Source organism: Pempheris klunzingeri, unplaced genomic scaffold (assembly GCF_042242105.1).
Source record: "Pempheris klunzingeri isolate RE-2024b unplaced genomic scaffold, fPemKlu1.hap1 Scaffold_63, whole genome shotgun sequence".
In the NCBI taxonomy this organism is placed as follows: domain Eukaryota; kingdom Metazoa; phylum Chordata; class Actinopteri; order Acropomatiformes; family Pempheridae; genus Pempheris; species Pempheris klunzingeri.
In genome coordinates this window covers 75727-89256 of record NW_027254967.1, presented here as the reverse complement: position 1 = coordinate 89256, position 13530 = coordinate 75727, and the positions used below count along the sequence as shown (strand labels likewise).

At 43.9% G+C, this 13530-nt stretch overlaps 1 protein-coding gene across 1 annotated transcript in view; it reads right to left on the bottom strand.

Moving 5' to 3' along the window:
- The window catches only part of LOC139224825 (neurogenic locus notch homolog protein 2-like), a 43443-nt gene that overhangs the window by 3916 nt on the left and 25997 nt on the right, over window positions 1–13530 (bottom strand). Inside the window, exons 6-34 of the mRNA XM_070856133.1 lie at window positions 13353–13475; window positions 12486–12719; window positions 11904–12059; window positions 11629–11814; window positions 11029–11142; window positions 10782–10895; window positions 10330–10563; window positions 9115–9225; window positions 8773–8965; window positions 8193–8338; window positions 7962–8075; window positions 7699–7815; window positions 7370–7522; window positions 6961–7189; window positions 6486–6687; window positions 5926–6079; window positions 5549–5733; window positions 5263–5395; window positions 4750–5001; window positions 4430–4542; window positions 2955–3490; window positions 2504–2845; window positions 2221–2363; window positions 1926–2130; window positions 1751–1838; window positions 1481–1634; window positions 1047–1366; window positions 384–531; window positions 33–130 (exon numbers count right to left, since the gene is read on the bottom strand). Of these exons, the coding sequence (XP_070712234.1) occupies window positions 33–130; window positions 384–531; window positions 1047–1366; window positions 1481–1634; window positions 1751–1838; window positions 1926–2130; window positions 2221–2363; window positions 2504–2845; window positions 2955–3490; window positions 4430–4542; window positions 4750–5001; window positions 5263–5395; window positions 5549–5733; window positions 5926–6079; window positions 6486–6687; window positions 6961–7189; window positions 7370–7522; window positions 7699–7815; window positions 7962–8075; window positions 8193–8338; window positions 8773–8965; window positions 9115–9225; window positions 10330–10563; window positions 10782–10895; window positions 11029–11142; window positions 11629–11814; window positions 11904–12059; window positions 12486–12719; window positions 13353–13475 (5297 nt within the window). The remainder of the gene's footprint in view (window positions 1–32; window positions 131–383; window positions 532–1046; window positions 1367–1480; window positions 1635–1750; window positions 1839–1925; window positions 2131–2220; window positions 2364–2503; window positions 2846–2954; window positions 3491–4429; window positions 4543–4749; window positions 5002–5262; window positions 5396–5548; window positions 5734–5925; window positions 6080–6485; window positions 6688–6960; window positions 7190–7369; window positions 7523–7698; window positions 7816–7961; window positions 8076–8192; window positions 8339–8772; window positions 8966–9114; window positions 9226–10329; window positions 10564–10781; window positions 10896–11028; window positions 11143–11628; window positions 11815–11903; window positions 12060–12485; window positions 12720–13352; window positions 13476–13530) is intronic.

Sequence of the window (13530 nt, the reverse complement as noted above, 5' to 3'; positions counted from 1 at the left end):
GAATTAGCATAAAAGAAAACACAAGAACCGACCTTATTGTCTTGCATGTCACGGTTGGCTCCATTCTTCAAAAGCACAAGAGTTGCCTCCACATTATTAACTGCAGCTGCCCAGTGCAGAGCAGATTTGCCTAAAATGGTGGGGCGATGAGAAAAGACAAAAAAGCATGTTCATGTTACCCAGAATGAAATTAGTTTTAGTGTTATGTGTTAATATCTCACCAGATCTTAAAAAGACTGGAGTTAGTATTACAACGTTGTTAAGGTTGAAACAACATGAACACTTCAGATTTGTAAACATGGATTTGTAATCCATGCAACAGACTTCCAGTAGAGAAACGAGATGTTAAACAAGAGGAGTAAATATATGAAAAGTCTGCTGACCATGGTCGTCTACGGCATTGATATCAGCATGGCAGTGGATCAGCTCCTCCACCATGCCCTCCACAGCTAGCCTGGCTGCCAGGATCAGTGGAGTAGTGCCATCGTTCATTCGGGCATCCAGTTCTGTTGCACGATTACGGATCAGAATCTGAGGGAAGACGCAGACACACATGATATGATGAGTAACACATGGCAGACCATAGTGATGCAGATTTCACAAATAATTATCTGTTTGCAGGGATTACCTTCACCTTTGTTTATGTCTACAGGCCATTAATTACTTGGTTTCTATTAAAGACACTGTTAGGGCTGTTTATAATAGGGTTTGTGCAGCTCTTAAGAGTCAAATTCACACACTTTCAAGGTAAACCAAAAATTTCCTTTATCATCGTATCTAAGCTGTTAATATAAGTGCAATTAAAAATAAAGTTTACATAATTCCTTTCCACAGCAATCAATTTATATTGTCAGCCAACATGTCAAAAGATTTTTGGTCTACACAAGTGACCATGTAGACAAAACATGTTGAAAATCCAGCACATTTCAAGGAGTATAATCAAATTCAAGCCGTTTCCAAATCTTAAAAATATGACTGTTAAAAAAATCAAGCATTTTCCAAACTTTGAAGACTTTCTACTGTTCTGAGGATATCAGTTGTCTCACCTGGAAGACTCCCTGGGCATCAGCCGCCACGGCAGCATGCAGCGGAGTTCTGCCCATGTTGTCGTGAGCGTTGGGATCAGCTCCAGCGTCCAGCAGTCTCTTAGCAGCATCGGCCCTGGCGTAGCGGGCAGCCAGGTGGAGCGCAGTTTCTCCCGTACGGTCAGTCTGAGCCATCAAAGAAGCACCCTGAGAGATCAGGTCTGAAATGACACTCGGCCCTGGTTCATCCCCTCCACTCTCTTCCTCCTCTTCTCCATGCAGGCTGCAGTCCGGGCCTCCACCATTACGCAGCGATGCCAACATCAGTGGGGTGAAGCCATCTGAGAGAGAGAGAGAGAGAGAGAGAGAGAGAGAGAGAGAGAGAAGAAAATCACTGTTAAAGAACTTATTGGAAATCAGTCTGATATTGAAGTTAAGAAGTGCATTTCACTCACCAGGGCCCTTGACGTTAACGTCCAGACAGTCAGCATCCAGGTCGGCCTGTGGGGGGGTCAGGGTGATGTCAGCAGCCTTGCGATGCTGCGGGGTCCACTCCCTTCTGTCAACACCTCCATCCATGGCGATGGGCAGCAAGGGTTTGTCTTCAGTCTACAAAAAGCAGCAGGACTTGAACCACTTTTCTTCATACTACAAACATTCCTTACCCAATTGAATTCAAACTACTGAAATCTCCATCCTCTTTCTTTCAGTATCTATTCACTTACTCTTGGTTTCTTGGATGGGACCTCATCATCCAGCCATCTTTGACTCTGACCTCCATCAATCAGGGCTCCATCCTGGATCTTGAAATTCCTGATATGAGAAAAAAACAAAATAAGTGTTTAAGCGATTGCTCACTGGCAGCTGGACAGTAAAAAACTGGTCAATATATCCACTCACTTCATGTCAAAGTCATCCTGTCCAACAGGCTCTCTCCTCTTGTCATTTTTCGCGGCCAAGAAGCCATCAGGCAGCCACAGGACGCCATGTTTATGCTTCCTCTTGGCTGCTAGCATCCCCAGCACCAGGATAAGTAGAATAATAACCACGGCCACTCCAACCAGGTACATCAGAGGAGTTGTCTGAGATGGAGTTGGTGCTTCACCTACAGGATGCAAATACAAGTGTAAGCACTTTTTCACCTAAAGACAAACCAGTTAGATCTCATTAACTGCTGAGTCACAGGCCTACTTACTTTTAACAGACACCAATGGGTAAGGCAGCTCTGCCTTAATGTGTGCTGCTGCAATGAAGGAAGCAGCCTCATCAGTGTTGGAGAAACAGTCGACAGAGCTCTGGGAACACTCACGGTTGTCAATTTCCAGGTGCACCATAGATCTGCACACACAAGCACGTGAAGATGCAAAAACAGTTAATGACACAAAGTTATTTGGTGAATACTTTCAAGTTGGTAAGAATTATATGAGAGCTTTAAAGAAGAGAAATTATTCAAGTGTCCTATCATGACCTATCCTCACCCAATAACCTCCTTCTCCAGCTCCCGCTTGCTTCTGCTCCTCTGTGTATATCGCTCCTGCTCCTCGTCCGACCTGTAGTAAGGGTATACCATTGGTGTCTTGTTTTGGTCCAGCTTCACATGCAGGTTGGTGTGCAGCAGGGCTCCCAGGGAGCGCAGGAAACCCCTTAAGTCTCCAAGCAGTTCCTTAGGCTGCAGCCGGACCACGATAATCAGTGTGCCAGTCGCCAGATTGGCTGGAGTGTCAGAGGAACAGTCCAGGCCGTCCCAGCCACAAGCCTCTGTGTAGCAGCTCTGGTCACAGATGCCATTACCATAGTGGTCAGCGCAGTACTTGTCATACCTGAAAATACAAGGAACAAGGAGGATGGGTGCTTAGTGATTTGGCTTCTGAAATATTCAGACTTAATAGGTAACTGTGGCAGCAAGCAATAAAGAGGAGGGCCACATACTTGCAGGGGGCTGGTGGAGTCTCCTGGCACTCAAAGCTGTCGAAGAGGCACCCAGAGTTGTCACACTCCTTATCACAACGTCCGTTCTTGAAGAGATCCCAGCAGCGAACACCAGCGGTGCAGTGAGCCCAAGGCCGCTCCCAGTTGAGCGAGCAGTCTCCTCCATCCCACTGACATTCATGGTTGTTACACTGATCGTCACACACTTTATCGCCCGACTGCCGCTCACACTGCAGATAGGGGCAGGATGGAGGGTCTTTTGTAAGTAGTTTGCTCTCACAGTGTTGTCCGAAGAAGTACGTGGGACAGCGGCAGCTGTACTGGTAGGAGTTGGATGGGTCTTTGATGCAGGTTCCTCCATTTTGGCAGGTCCATGGGCACTTCTGTCCGTTCTCACAGTGTGGCCCGCTGAAGCCTGGCTGGCACTGGCAGTACAGATGGCCAACTGGTGACTCCACACAGCGCCCACCATTCTGGCATCGTAGCTTTGAACAACTGTAACCTTCTATTTCGCCACAGTTGAACCCAGTAAAGCCCTATAAAACACAAAATGTTGTTTAAGTGTGATATAGTCATTTAAAAGGTTAGGCTTGGCTACAAATTTGTCAAGGGCCAATATGACTTTGCAGCTGATGTTTTATAAAAGAAACTACCATATAACTAAGGTACATCTAGGTTCTCCTACAAATCTGCTCATTGTCTTACTATACCTGAGCCATGGTGTGGCCCTCTGAAGCAAGCATGAGAATAAGAGAGGGAGCAAGAGGTTAGTGGAGAGAAAACCAGGATTTTGTGTGAAAAGATTCAAGTTCTAGTATGAGAGCAAAAGAATGAAAACACTGAGGTAGTAATGTCACTGTCCTCTCCATCTCTCTTAATGAAATAAACCCAAGATAATCCACACCACTCTCAATCTCAAAACACAGAACAAAAGGCAAAACTATGCATGCACATGGCATCCAGACAGTTATCTGAAAGACTATGGCAGTGTTAATCAAGACCTTAAAAGGTTCTCTAAACGACATTCAGTACATTAATATAGCATTATACAAGTATTTGCTATGCAAAGACAGAGAGAGAGAGATAGATATTAACAATCACTCATGCATGTTGTAATCTGAGCTTCTCTGTGCTTTATTTTGGTAGTTGCAAAGGCTGCGTGTTAAGGCATGCAAGTCTGTGAGTCACTCTGTGAGCGAACCCATAGTGTAGTGAAACTGAGCCAAAAAACAAGTCAGAGCTGCTGCCCAGCGATAGACTGAGACTGAGCTAACACAGCAGCACAAAATCTAAGAGGGTTTTTCAGTCAGCGGTACTTTACAAAATGGACGACAAAGAACGAAAGACCCGTCCGCAGACTGTTTTGATCCGAGATGCTGAGATATGTATAGAGAACCTTTAATGTGAAACCAACATGTTGTAAAAACATTTACACATTAGTTATTTACCACCAGGTTGAGATTAAAGAAACTTACAGGTGCACAGGAGCAGGTGTAGCCATGCACTGAGCTCATGTTCATAGAGCAGACACCACCATTGTGGCACGGCTTGGACAGACACAGATCCACCATGGACTCACAATGACGACCTGGAGAAACAAGGCGAAGGAAAACAGAAAGTTATACAGGAAAAGAAATAATAAAAACTTAAATACTCTGCAGGAACAATACATTTACATTGCAGTGCATATTGTGTCAGACTGGACACGTAAACACTAGTATACAAAATAAGTAAGTATTTGGTGCTGTTAAGTCCATTTGAGAAGTTTATACTTGTATATACTTATAATACGGACCCGTGTATCCAAGGCGACAGCGGCACTGATAATCGTTGACCAGCTGCACACAGTCGAGACTGCCCGGGGCGTGGCAGGGCCCAGACAGGCATTCGTTGAGATCCCCTTCACAGTGTTCACCAACGAAACCTGGAGGGCAGGAGCATGTGTAGCGACCCACACCGTCCACACACTGTCCTCCGTTCATACATCGAGGTTCCCAGGAGCCAGACTTGGGGGCACAATCATCCATATTCCTTTCACACTGGACCCCTACGGAGCAGAATACAGATGGATATCACTGCATGTGTCTATAGAGTAAACCTTTTTCAAGACAGCATTTTATGTGCACTGGATGTTGTTTTAAGAGGCATCCTAGAGTAAAACATGCATCTAAGATCGGTTTAATTTTTGTTAAAAATACACAAACATCACAGAGAATAGGAACATTTCTCTGCCCCATTTTTAAATTCAAAGGTAGACCTTAGTCTTGCTGTGTGCGTATTCATGCATATATGTGATATAGAGACTTACCATGTGTTCCAGGTGGGCAGGCACAGGTGAAGCGGTTGATCAGGTTGATACAGGTTCCTCCATGGAGGCAGGGCTTGGAGTGGCATTCATCAACATCATATTCGCAGTTCACCCCCTGGTAGCCTGGTTTACACTGGAGCAATGGAACCAACATTAGCTCACTGGGTGCTTTAGGGTGCTTCATTTCTGCTAGCTTGGCATTAACATAAAACCTGAAACATTAAAGCTTTAAAACCCACAAACCACGCACACCAAAGAACAACACACACCAACAGACTTTACTTACTATACACTCATATGTGCCCTGATAGTCCTTGCATATGGCTCCGTTGCGACAAGGGTTTGACTTGCACTCATCGATCATCTCTTCGCAGTAGCTCCCCATGTACCCTGGCTGGCAATTACACTTGTGGGAATTGCCCACATTCTCGCACCACCCGGCGTTCTTACAAACATTTTCCACTTCCACACCTGCAGTAGTTTGGTAAAGGAGGTGCATATTGTGAATTAAGAATTTTGTCTGATGAAACTGTATGCAGGAAATTATTATCTTTGTTCATCCATTTAATCGGAATTCTCATCTTTCTTCTTATCCTTATCCTAATTATAAATAATGTGTTGCTGGCCCCTGAAATGACAACATAACAGGAATTCGTTTCTCACCCTTCCTGGCTGCAAAGTCTTGGCAGGACAAGTTCGGGACGTCACAGTAAAGTCCCATGTATCCCATTGGACAGTGGCAGGTCCAGGATGTCGCAGTCTGAGAGCAGGAGCCTCCGTTGAGACAGCGCACCTGGCTGCACAGGTTCACAAAGTTCTGCATACAGAAGTGGAGAGGGAGGAGAGTTGAAGTTGGCTGTACATGTTACACAGACAGAGGGAACTACACCACATCCAGCCGCTTTTACACTGAGTTACTGAGTAAAATTTTCAGCTAATCTAACTGAACCAACTGTATTATCAGGGTCATAAAACCACCAAGCATTCATTCAGTGTGTGAGCACTTAGTTTTGTGTGTTCATACCATTTCTTTTACTTCAGTCAACTGTATTCATATAGACCAAAAAGATCACAAATTTGCCTCAAAGGGCACTGAAATCCATACAGCAATGAACACTCTCTATACTTATATCCCAAGTACTTGAGGTAATAAACATCAAATGGCTTTTTACTTCAGACTGCTAAGACCTTGTGCAGACGTGCAGTGACACACAGACACTTACCTGGCAGTTCTGTCCATTGTACCCAACAGGGCAGGTGCAGCGGTACGTGCCTAGGCCATCAGTGCAGGTACCTCCATTCTTACAGGGCTGAGAGTCGCACTCGTTCTGCTCATACTCACAGAACATGCCGTGAAACCCAGGACGGCAGCGGCAAGAGAAGGTGTTGATGCCATCGATGCAAGTCCCATTATTCAGACAGGAGCTGGAGGGAAGGAGAGAAAGACCGTGGTGATTAATGAAAAACCGTCTCTGTCTAGAGTGCTGAGACACACTTTAAAAAGGTACAAATGAGAAGGTAGAGGACTTAGTGCAAATATTAAAGGACAGGTCCAACTTCAAGTCTTCTTTTACCAAAACAAGACATTTGTTTTGGACATAGTTACTCATTCCATCAGATCATTGCAGAAGAGCAGAACAACTAAACGTGGTAATAAAATGCTGGCTTTCTAGGTGGTGCATTGAATGAATAGCTCACCTCTCAGTACATTCAAGGATGTTGTGTTCACACAGGATTCCATCAAAGCCTGGTTGGCACTCGCACACAAAGCTGTTGACATAGTCCCGGCAGACAGCACCGTTTCTGCAGGGCTGGCTGGCGCACTCGTCTACCTCAGTCTCACAGCGTTCCCCTTCAAAACCTGGGCGGCAGTCACAGGAGAAGCTCCCAACATCATCCACACAGGAGCCTCCATTCAGACAAGGGTCTACAGAGGGAGGAGAGGATATCCATGACCATGGCCACTGTTTTAACAAGTTTACTTGTCTGAGATATTTTACAATATATTACATAGGTGTCGTTATACATGGCCATCATAAATGCAGAGGTGCAGGTTCCATTGGGTGTGTGCAGCCACTAATAAGGTGACTGAATCAGTAAAACTCACTGGGTGAGCAGTCGTCAATGTCTGTCTGACAGTTGTGTCCGCTGTATCCAGGCAGACATTTACATGTGTAGCTGCCCTGGCTGTTCAGGCATCGACCACCATGTTTGCAAGGGTTCTTTTTGCATTCATTCACATCCTCACTGCAGCGTGTACCTGTACAATTGCATACAAACAAATATTAGTATAACATCAATGTAGCAGTAATACATAATGTCAGATTTGAAATTGCTCTCGGACACACGGGCTCTTAGTTTCCCTCCAGGTCACATCCATACAAACGGAATCAGAAAGACACATGAGAACACAATATTTCACGGACACAGACATACCTTGCCAACCAGCGGGACATCGACAGGTGTAAGAGGTGTAGTCTGCAGATGGACGACACACTCCCCTCTCACATGGATGAGAGGCGCAGGGAACCTGTTCCACGTTACAGTGTTCACCTGTTTTGACATTGCACACATTTTTAACGGTGATTAACAAGTGAATTAAAATGTTTGCTAAAGCGATATTTAGATGGCTGCTACAAAGACTGCTGTGGCTCCCTAAGAAGTGGATGGTGATGCAGTGGAAATGTGACATCACTAACCTGTGAATGGCGGACTACATTGGCAGGTGTAACTGTTGACTCCATCTATACAAATGCCTTGATTGTTACAGGGCCCAGATGCACATTCATCGATGTTTTTCTCACAGTTCACGCCTAAAGAAAGAAGAGGAATGATTCAAATATCTCTTTTTAAAATTCATTGTTTTTTCTATTGATTGCTAAGTAATAAGTTCTTAAAAAATGCTACGCTGAAGTAATAATTATTATTACCTCTGAATCCAAGTTGGCACTGACAGGTGTAGCCATTATGTCGGTCCACACACGTGCCACCATTTTGGCACGGACTTGGCTGGCACTCATCCCTTTCCTGCTCACAGTGCTGTCCCACCCAGCCAGCTTCACACTCACAGTGATACCTTCACACAAGAGAAAGTCAAGCGCCAGTTTAAAATGTGAAATTGGCAACGTAGTAATAATAACAGCAGGTCATCTTTGGGATATTTCCAGCATTATTTTCAGCAATTCAGGAATATATTACATTGATTTTTACATTATTGCATACAAACAGTTGTACTGACAATGCAGTTTAATTAGTTTTTGCAGGGGCAAATTTGAAAAGCAAGGCAGGCTAGAAGAAATTATAGTAGGCCTCCATATCTAAGTAGAGTAAAGGAAAGCAAGAGTAAAAATTATCTGATTGTTGGCCCAAAAGTTAATTTATGGATCTTTTAACTTCCCACTAGTATGGTATATGTGGTTTATGTTAGCCCACAGCCAAGCATTGGAAAAGATAACAACAGATGGATGTCAGAACATAAAACCTCGGGGCATCAGTATACGGTTAACATACCCATGTTGCTGTTCAATACACTCTCCATGCATACAAGGCTGAGGAGCACAGTGGTCAGTCCCAGAGAGGCACAGAGGCACGTGGGTGCTGGGTGGGCACAGGCAGTGGAAGCCGTTTACTTTGTCCACGCAGGTTCCCCCGCTCATACATGGGTTTGAGTTACACTCGTTGATCTCCACATCACATTTAACTCCTATTAGAGAGCAAATAAGAGGAGATTAGTTGTATCAACTCTGTAAGAGCACCCAAAGTTTAGGTTGTAGTGCTATACATATTTAGTCATTTTATCTCCATTTTACACTGTGATCACATGACTTTCTTGGGGTATCTAGCGCAACATACCTGTATACCCTGGGGCGCAAACACATTTGTACTCATTAATGCCATCCTGGCACTCTCCGTACTTGCAGGGGTTGCTGGCACAGTCGTCTTCATTGATCTCACAGTTCAGCCCTAAGTCGAAAAAATACAGAGCCAATTAAATTAGGGGTGAAGTAGCTGTTGAAGTATCTGTTACAAAATATGTTAATTAACTCACTCACCACCAGAGGGAGTAAGACTCCATAAAAATTAATTTTAGCAAGAAGAAATGTTAACAAAACACAGAATGACCTTTAATACAGCATAGGCCTGATACAACTAATATGACATAAAGTTGCAGAACTAACAAGAACGACATTAGAGGCACAATTATTAAAGTGGGGCGAGGGAGGAATAGGGGGAAACCGAATGATACATAGAGGAAACAAGGCATGTCAGAAGAGGGGAAGTCAGGGCATGAAACCAGAAAGTGAGACCTGATGCCACTTTTGGTAAAGTGAGGACAGTACAGACTTCAGTACCAGGCCTCAGGGTGGCACAACATGCTGAATCTTACTAACCCACAGAGCAACGTGGGGCAGCACCGCTCGTCCCAGACTTGTGGCTGCTACACACACACGCGCACACACACGTAGCGCGCTCTACACGTCACAACACATCGAAAGCTATACAGGAAGCTCTCGATGTGGGGGATGGGGGTCTTTACATTCAATTCAAGCTATTACCTACACACTTTAAGGGCCACAGGAATCAGTCGTGAGACAACTCTCAGTAGTATGATCTGGCAAACAGATTATTTAGAGTGGCTCAAATTTAGATTCTTCCAAATAAGATTATGAAGAGCAAATTTGTATTTAAGAGAAAAAGTGTTGTGTGACAAAGTACTGGAGGAACTAGAACTCACACAATGTTTTGTGTTTATAACTCAGTCTGCATGGTTACTATAGCAGCCAGATATCATACAGTGCACAGCTTTGTTTAAGACTCAAAAGAAGAAGTGTCAGCACACATTTTTGGTGGTGAATGTGCCTGAAACACCCCTCGTATTAGGCCGTGGAAGATACAGGGAAGGCGCTGGCTTGTCAGGCAGATGAGAAACTAATGAGAAAGGCCCTTTACATGGTTACGCTCATCTGTACGTCAGTCAAATCACTGTGGTGGATAGTGTGACTTGCTATCCCTATGGAGAGAAATGAGAAATCATACCTAAATTTTTGTAGCACACCAGGTACGTACCTGAGGTTCCTGATGGGCAGTTACACTGGTAAGCATTGACCAGATCAATGCAGCGTCCTCGGTTGTGACAAGGGTTGCTGTGACACTCTTGGACCTGAATATTACAGATGGAGCCTGTGTATCCAGGATCACAGTCACAGGAGAAGGTGGCGATGCCATCTTTACACACACCATGGTGGCATGGCTCTGGTACGCAGTCATTGATGTTCTCTTCACAAAGCACACCAGTGAAGCCTGGGGGAGAACATTTCTTCTTAGAAAAATCACATAGACTTTTGCACCATGGGTCAAGTAACAATTTCAGCCCATTTTCTGGGAAAATAGGACATGGGTGATGCAGTCTACTCTTTCCCTTTTTATTTCTTTCACAGCACAGTAGCAATGCAGACCCAACAAATTAGAATAAGGAGAATGTATTTTCTTAAGCCTGACATATGGTTATTTCCTTTTACCTTCAGCACATTCACATTCGTATCCGTTGGGTCGGTCGATACACTTGGCCCCATTCAAACAGGGAGTGCTGGAACACTCATCTATGTCTATCTGGCACATTTCACCGCTGAAGCCTGAAATCAGAGCAACATGATGAATATAGCAACAAACCCATACATTAAATAACTTCATTGGACAATTCAATTCCACTTTGAGTGAATGGAAATCAGGGAAGAAAAATTAAAACATAGCTACATGTGTACCAACCTGCTGGGCATTCGCAGACAAAGCGGCTGACCTGGTCCAGACATTTACCCTGGTTCAGACAGGGGGAGCTGAGACACTCATTCACCTCTATCTCACAATGAGTCCCCTCAAATCCTGCATGAGTGGTGAGAAAAAAAGTTTAATAATATACACTTTTCTCAAAAGTTATAGAGACTAAGAACTTAATGTTTTTAATCCCAGTCTTGTGCAGTTTCTTAACAGTTTCATTTAATCTAGTGGTGTTAGCTGCCTCATTGGGCTGTTATTAATTCCAGTAAGGAAGTTATATTTTTGGTCCTGTCCTGCTCTTTGTTAGCAGGATATCATATTATGTATGACATTATTGGATGTCTGGATCTAGGTCAGATGCAAACTTTTTTTTTCCTATAATAAGAAAACAATTCAAATGATTGAGCAGCCTTGCCGCCCATGAGTGCTTCTTAAATTTCTATAGATAACAAATTGTTATCCACTGCAAATTGCTATCCACTCCATCAGTTCCTGGCTGCAAAAAAGAAGTCTTTTTAGATTATCCAGATGAGAATGCCAAATAAAATGGCAAAAAGTGTAAGATAATTGATAATTTCTCAAGAAATGTACCAGGCATGCAGATGCAGGTGTAGTCCCCAATGCGATCCAGGCACGTGCCATCGTTCTGACAGGGGTTCGAAGCACACTCGTTGACATCTTGTTCACAGCGGGGCCCAGCATAACCCCTAACACAGTTACAGGTGAAGGACCCATCTGTGTTCACACACTGACCGCCATGCTCGCAAGGGTTGGTGCCTGATGATAAGGAGGAAAGAGGCATGCTTTGAAACAGAACCGAACAGAAGCCTGGAGGATATGTATGTTTAAAACTTCCTCTTTCTCACCAATGCTGCATTCATCACGGTCGATGTTGCAGGTGCTGCCTACATATCCAGGTGGACAGTTGCAGTTGAACATGCCACTGATAGGGTTGGTGTCACACTGAGAACCCCCCCTACAGGGGTTACTGATACAGGCGTCATCTCTATGGCAGAGCAAACCTGAAAAGAACATCATGTTGACAATGAATGAGTCAAAATAATGTCTTCACAATGTCTTCGGCCATTTGAATTGTGAAAGAAAGATCCTGATGCAAAAAACCTTGGTGCAAATTTGATACTGGTGAGCAGTTCATGAAAGCAAGGCTTCATTTCAAATCCAAGGACGTGATCTAATAAGCAGACTGGAAATTCAAATCTATTATTTGGTATGATTAGTGTATCTGACTGTTTGACATGGATCACACTCAGTGCCTCTCCCTTGAAGAAAAAGCTTTGATGAAAATTGTGCTTGGGAAAACATCAGCCCTGGTGAGACTGCACTTCCTTTCAATTTCAATACACTTTCAACAGAAATTGAATCAAAAGCAAAGAAAAAATACAATGAGAAGACCATGTGGTGCGTGTGGTTTCTCACTACTGGCCTACCTGTCTTTCCGTGGGGGCAGAGACAGACAAAAGAGGCGACGCGGTCAATGCATGTGGAGCCGGGGCTGCACGCTGCTGTGGCACAGTCGTCAATGTTTTCAGAGCAGTCGGGTCCACTCCAGCCATTAACGCACACACAGACATAGCTGCCGATCAAGTTGCTGCAGGTACCTCCATTCTGGCAAGTGTTTGGCTGCAGGCGACACTCGTTCACGTCCTCTGTACAGTGCTGACCTGTGGAGAAATATAGATGGGGGAAAAAATAAATGAATATTCTGTGTGGCTTGTTACAACAAGGTGTAACCTCATTGGTTTCTTGAAGAGAAATAAAATATCAACCCATCTTTGAGATTTTTTACATGTTCACAATCTTATCTAGAAAGCTTTTTGCACACATGAAAAATGTACAGTATGAGAACATTATCTGTCCACAGTGGCCATTTTTAAATAGCAGTGTCATGTTGGCTGTGCTTCCTCTGGTTGGATTAGTGCTACATAAACTCAGACAGGCCCAAAGAAGCTGATATATTCATGTTTGCTTTGTAAACAGAAAGCTTGCATATGCCACACAAGCGTGTTAGCAGAGTCACACCTTGTGCGAAGTATGGGGCTTCGTAGGATGAAAAGAGAATACAGAAGAATGATAGAAAGTATAATATAAACAGACGACATAAAAGGATGGAAGTTATTATCACTGATCACAGCACAAACATTTATTTCACCTCACAGCTAAACCGGCACACCCAACTGCTCAAAAAAAGCCATTTCATAGTTATTTGACTAAACTGCACTGAGCACAAACACTGAGTGTATTAGTGATCACAGGAACAGTTAAACACCAATCACAAACATACACACATCCCTTACCAGTCCACTCTGGAGGGCACTGGCAGTTGTAGGTGTTGACTCCGTCCATACAGGTTCCTCCGTTGGCACACTGATGTCCAGGGCAGTCATCAATGTTGTTCTCGCAGTTAGTACCATTGAAGCCTGCGGCAAATGAAAGACAGGACATTAATTTGGTTATTAATTGCTCATTGTTTCT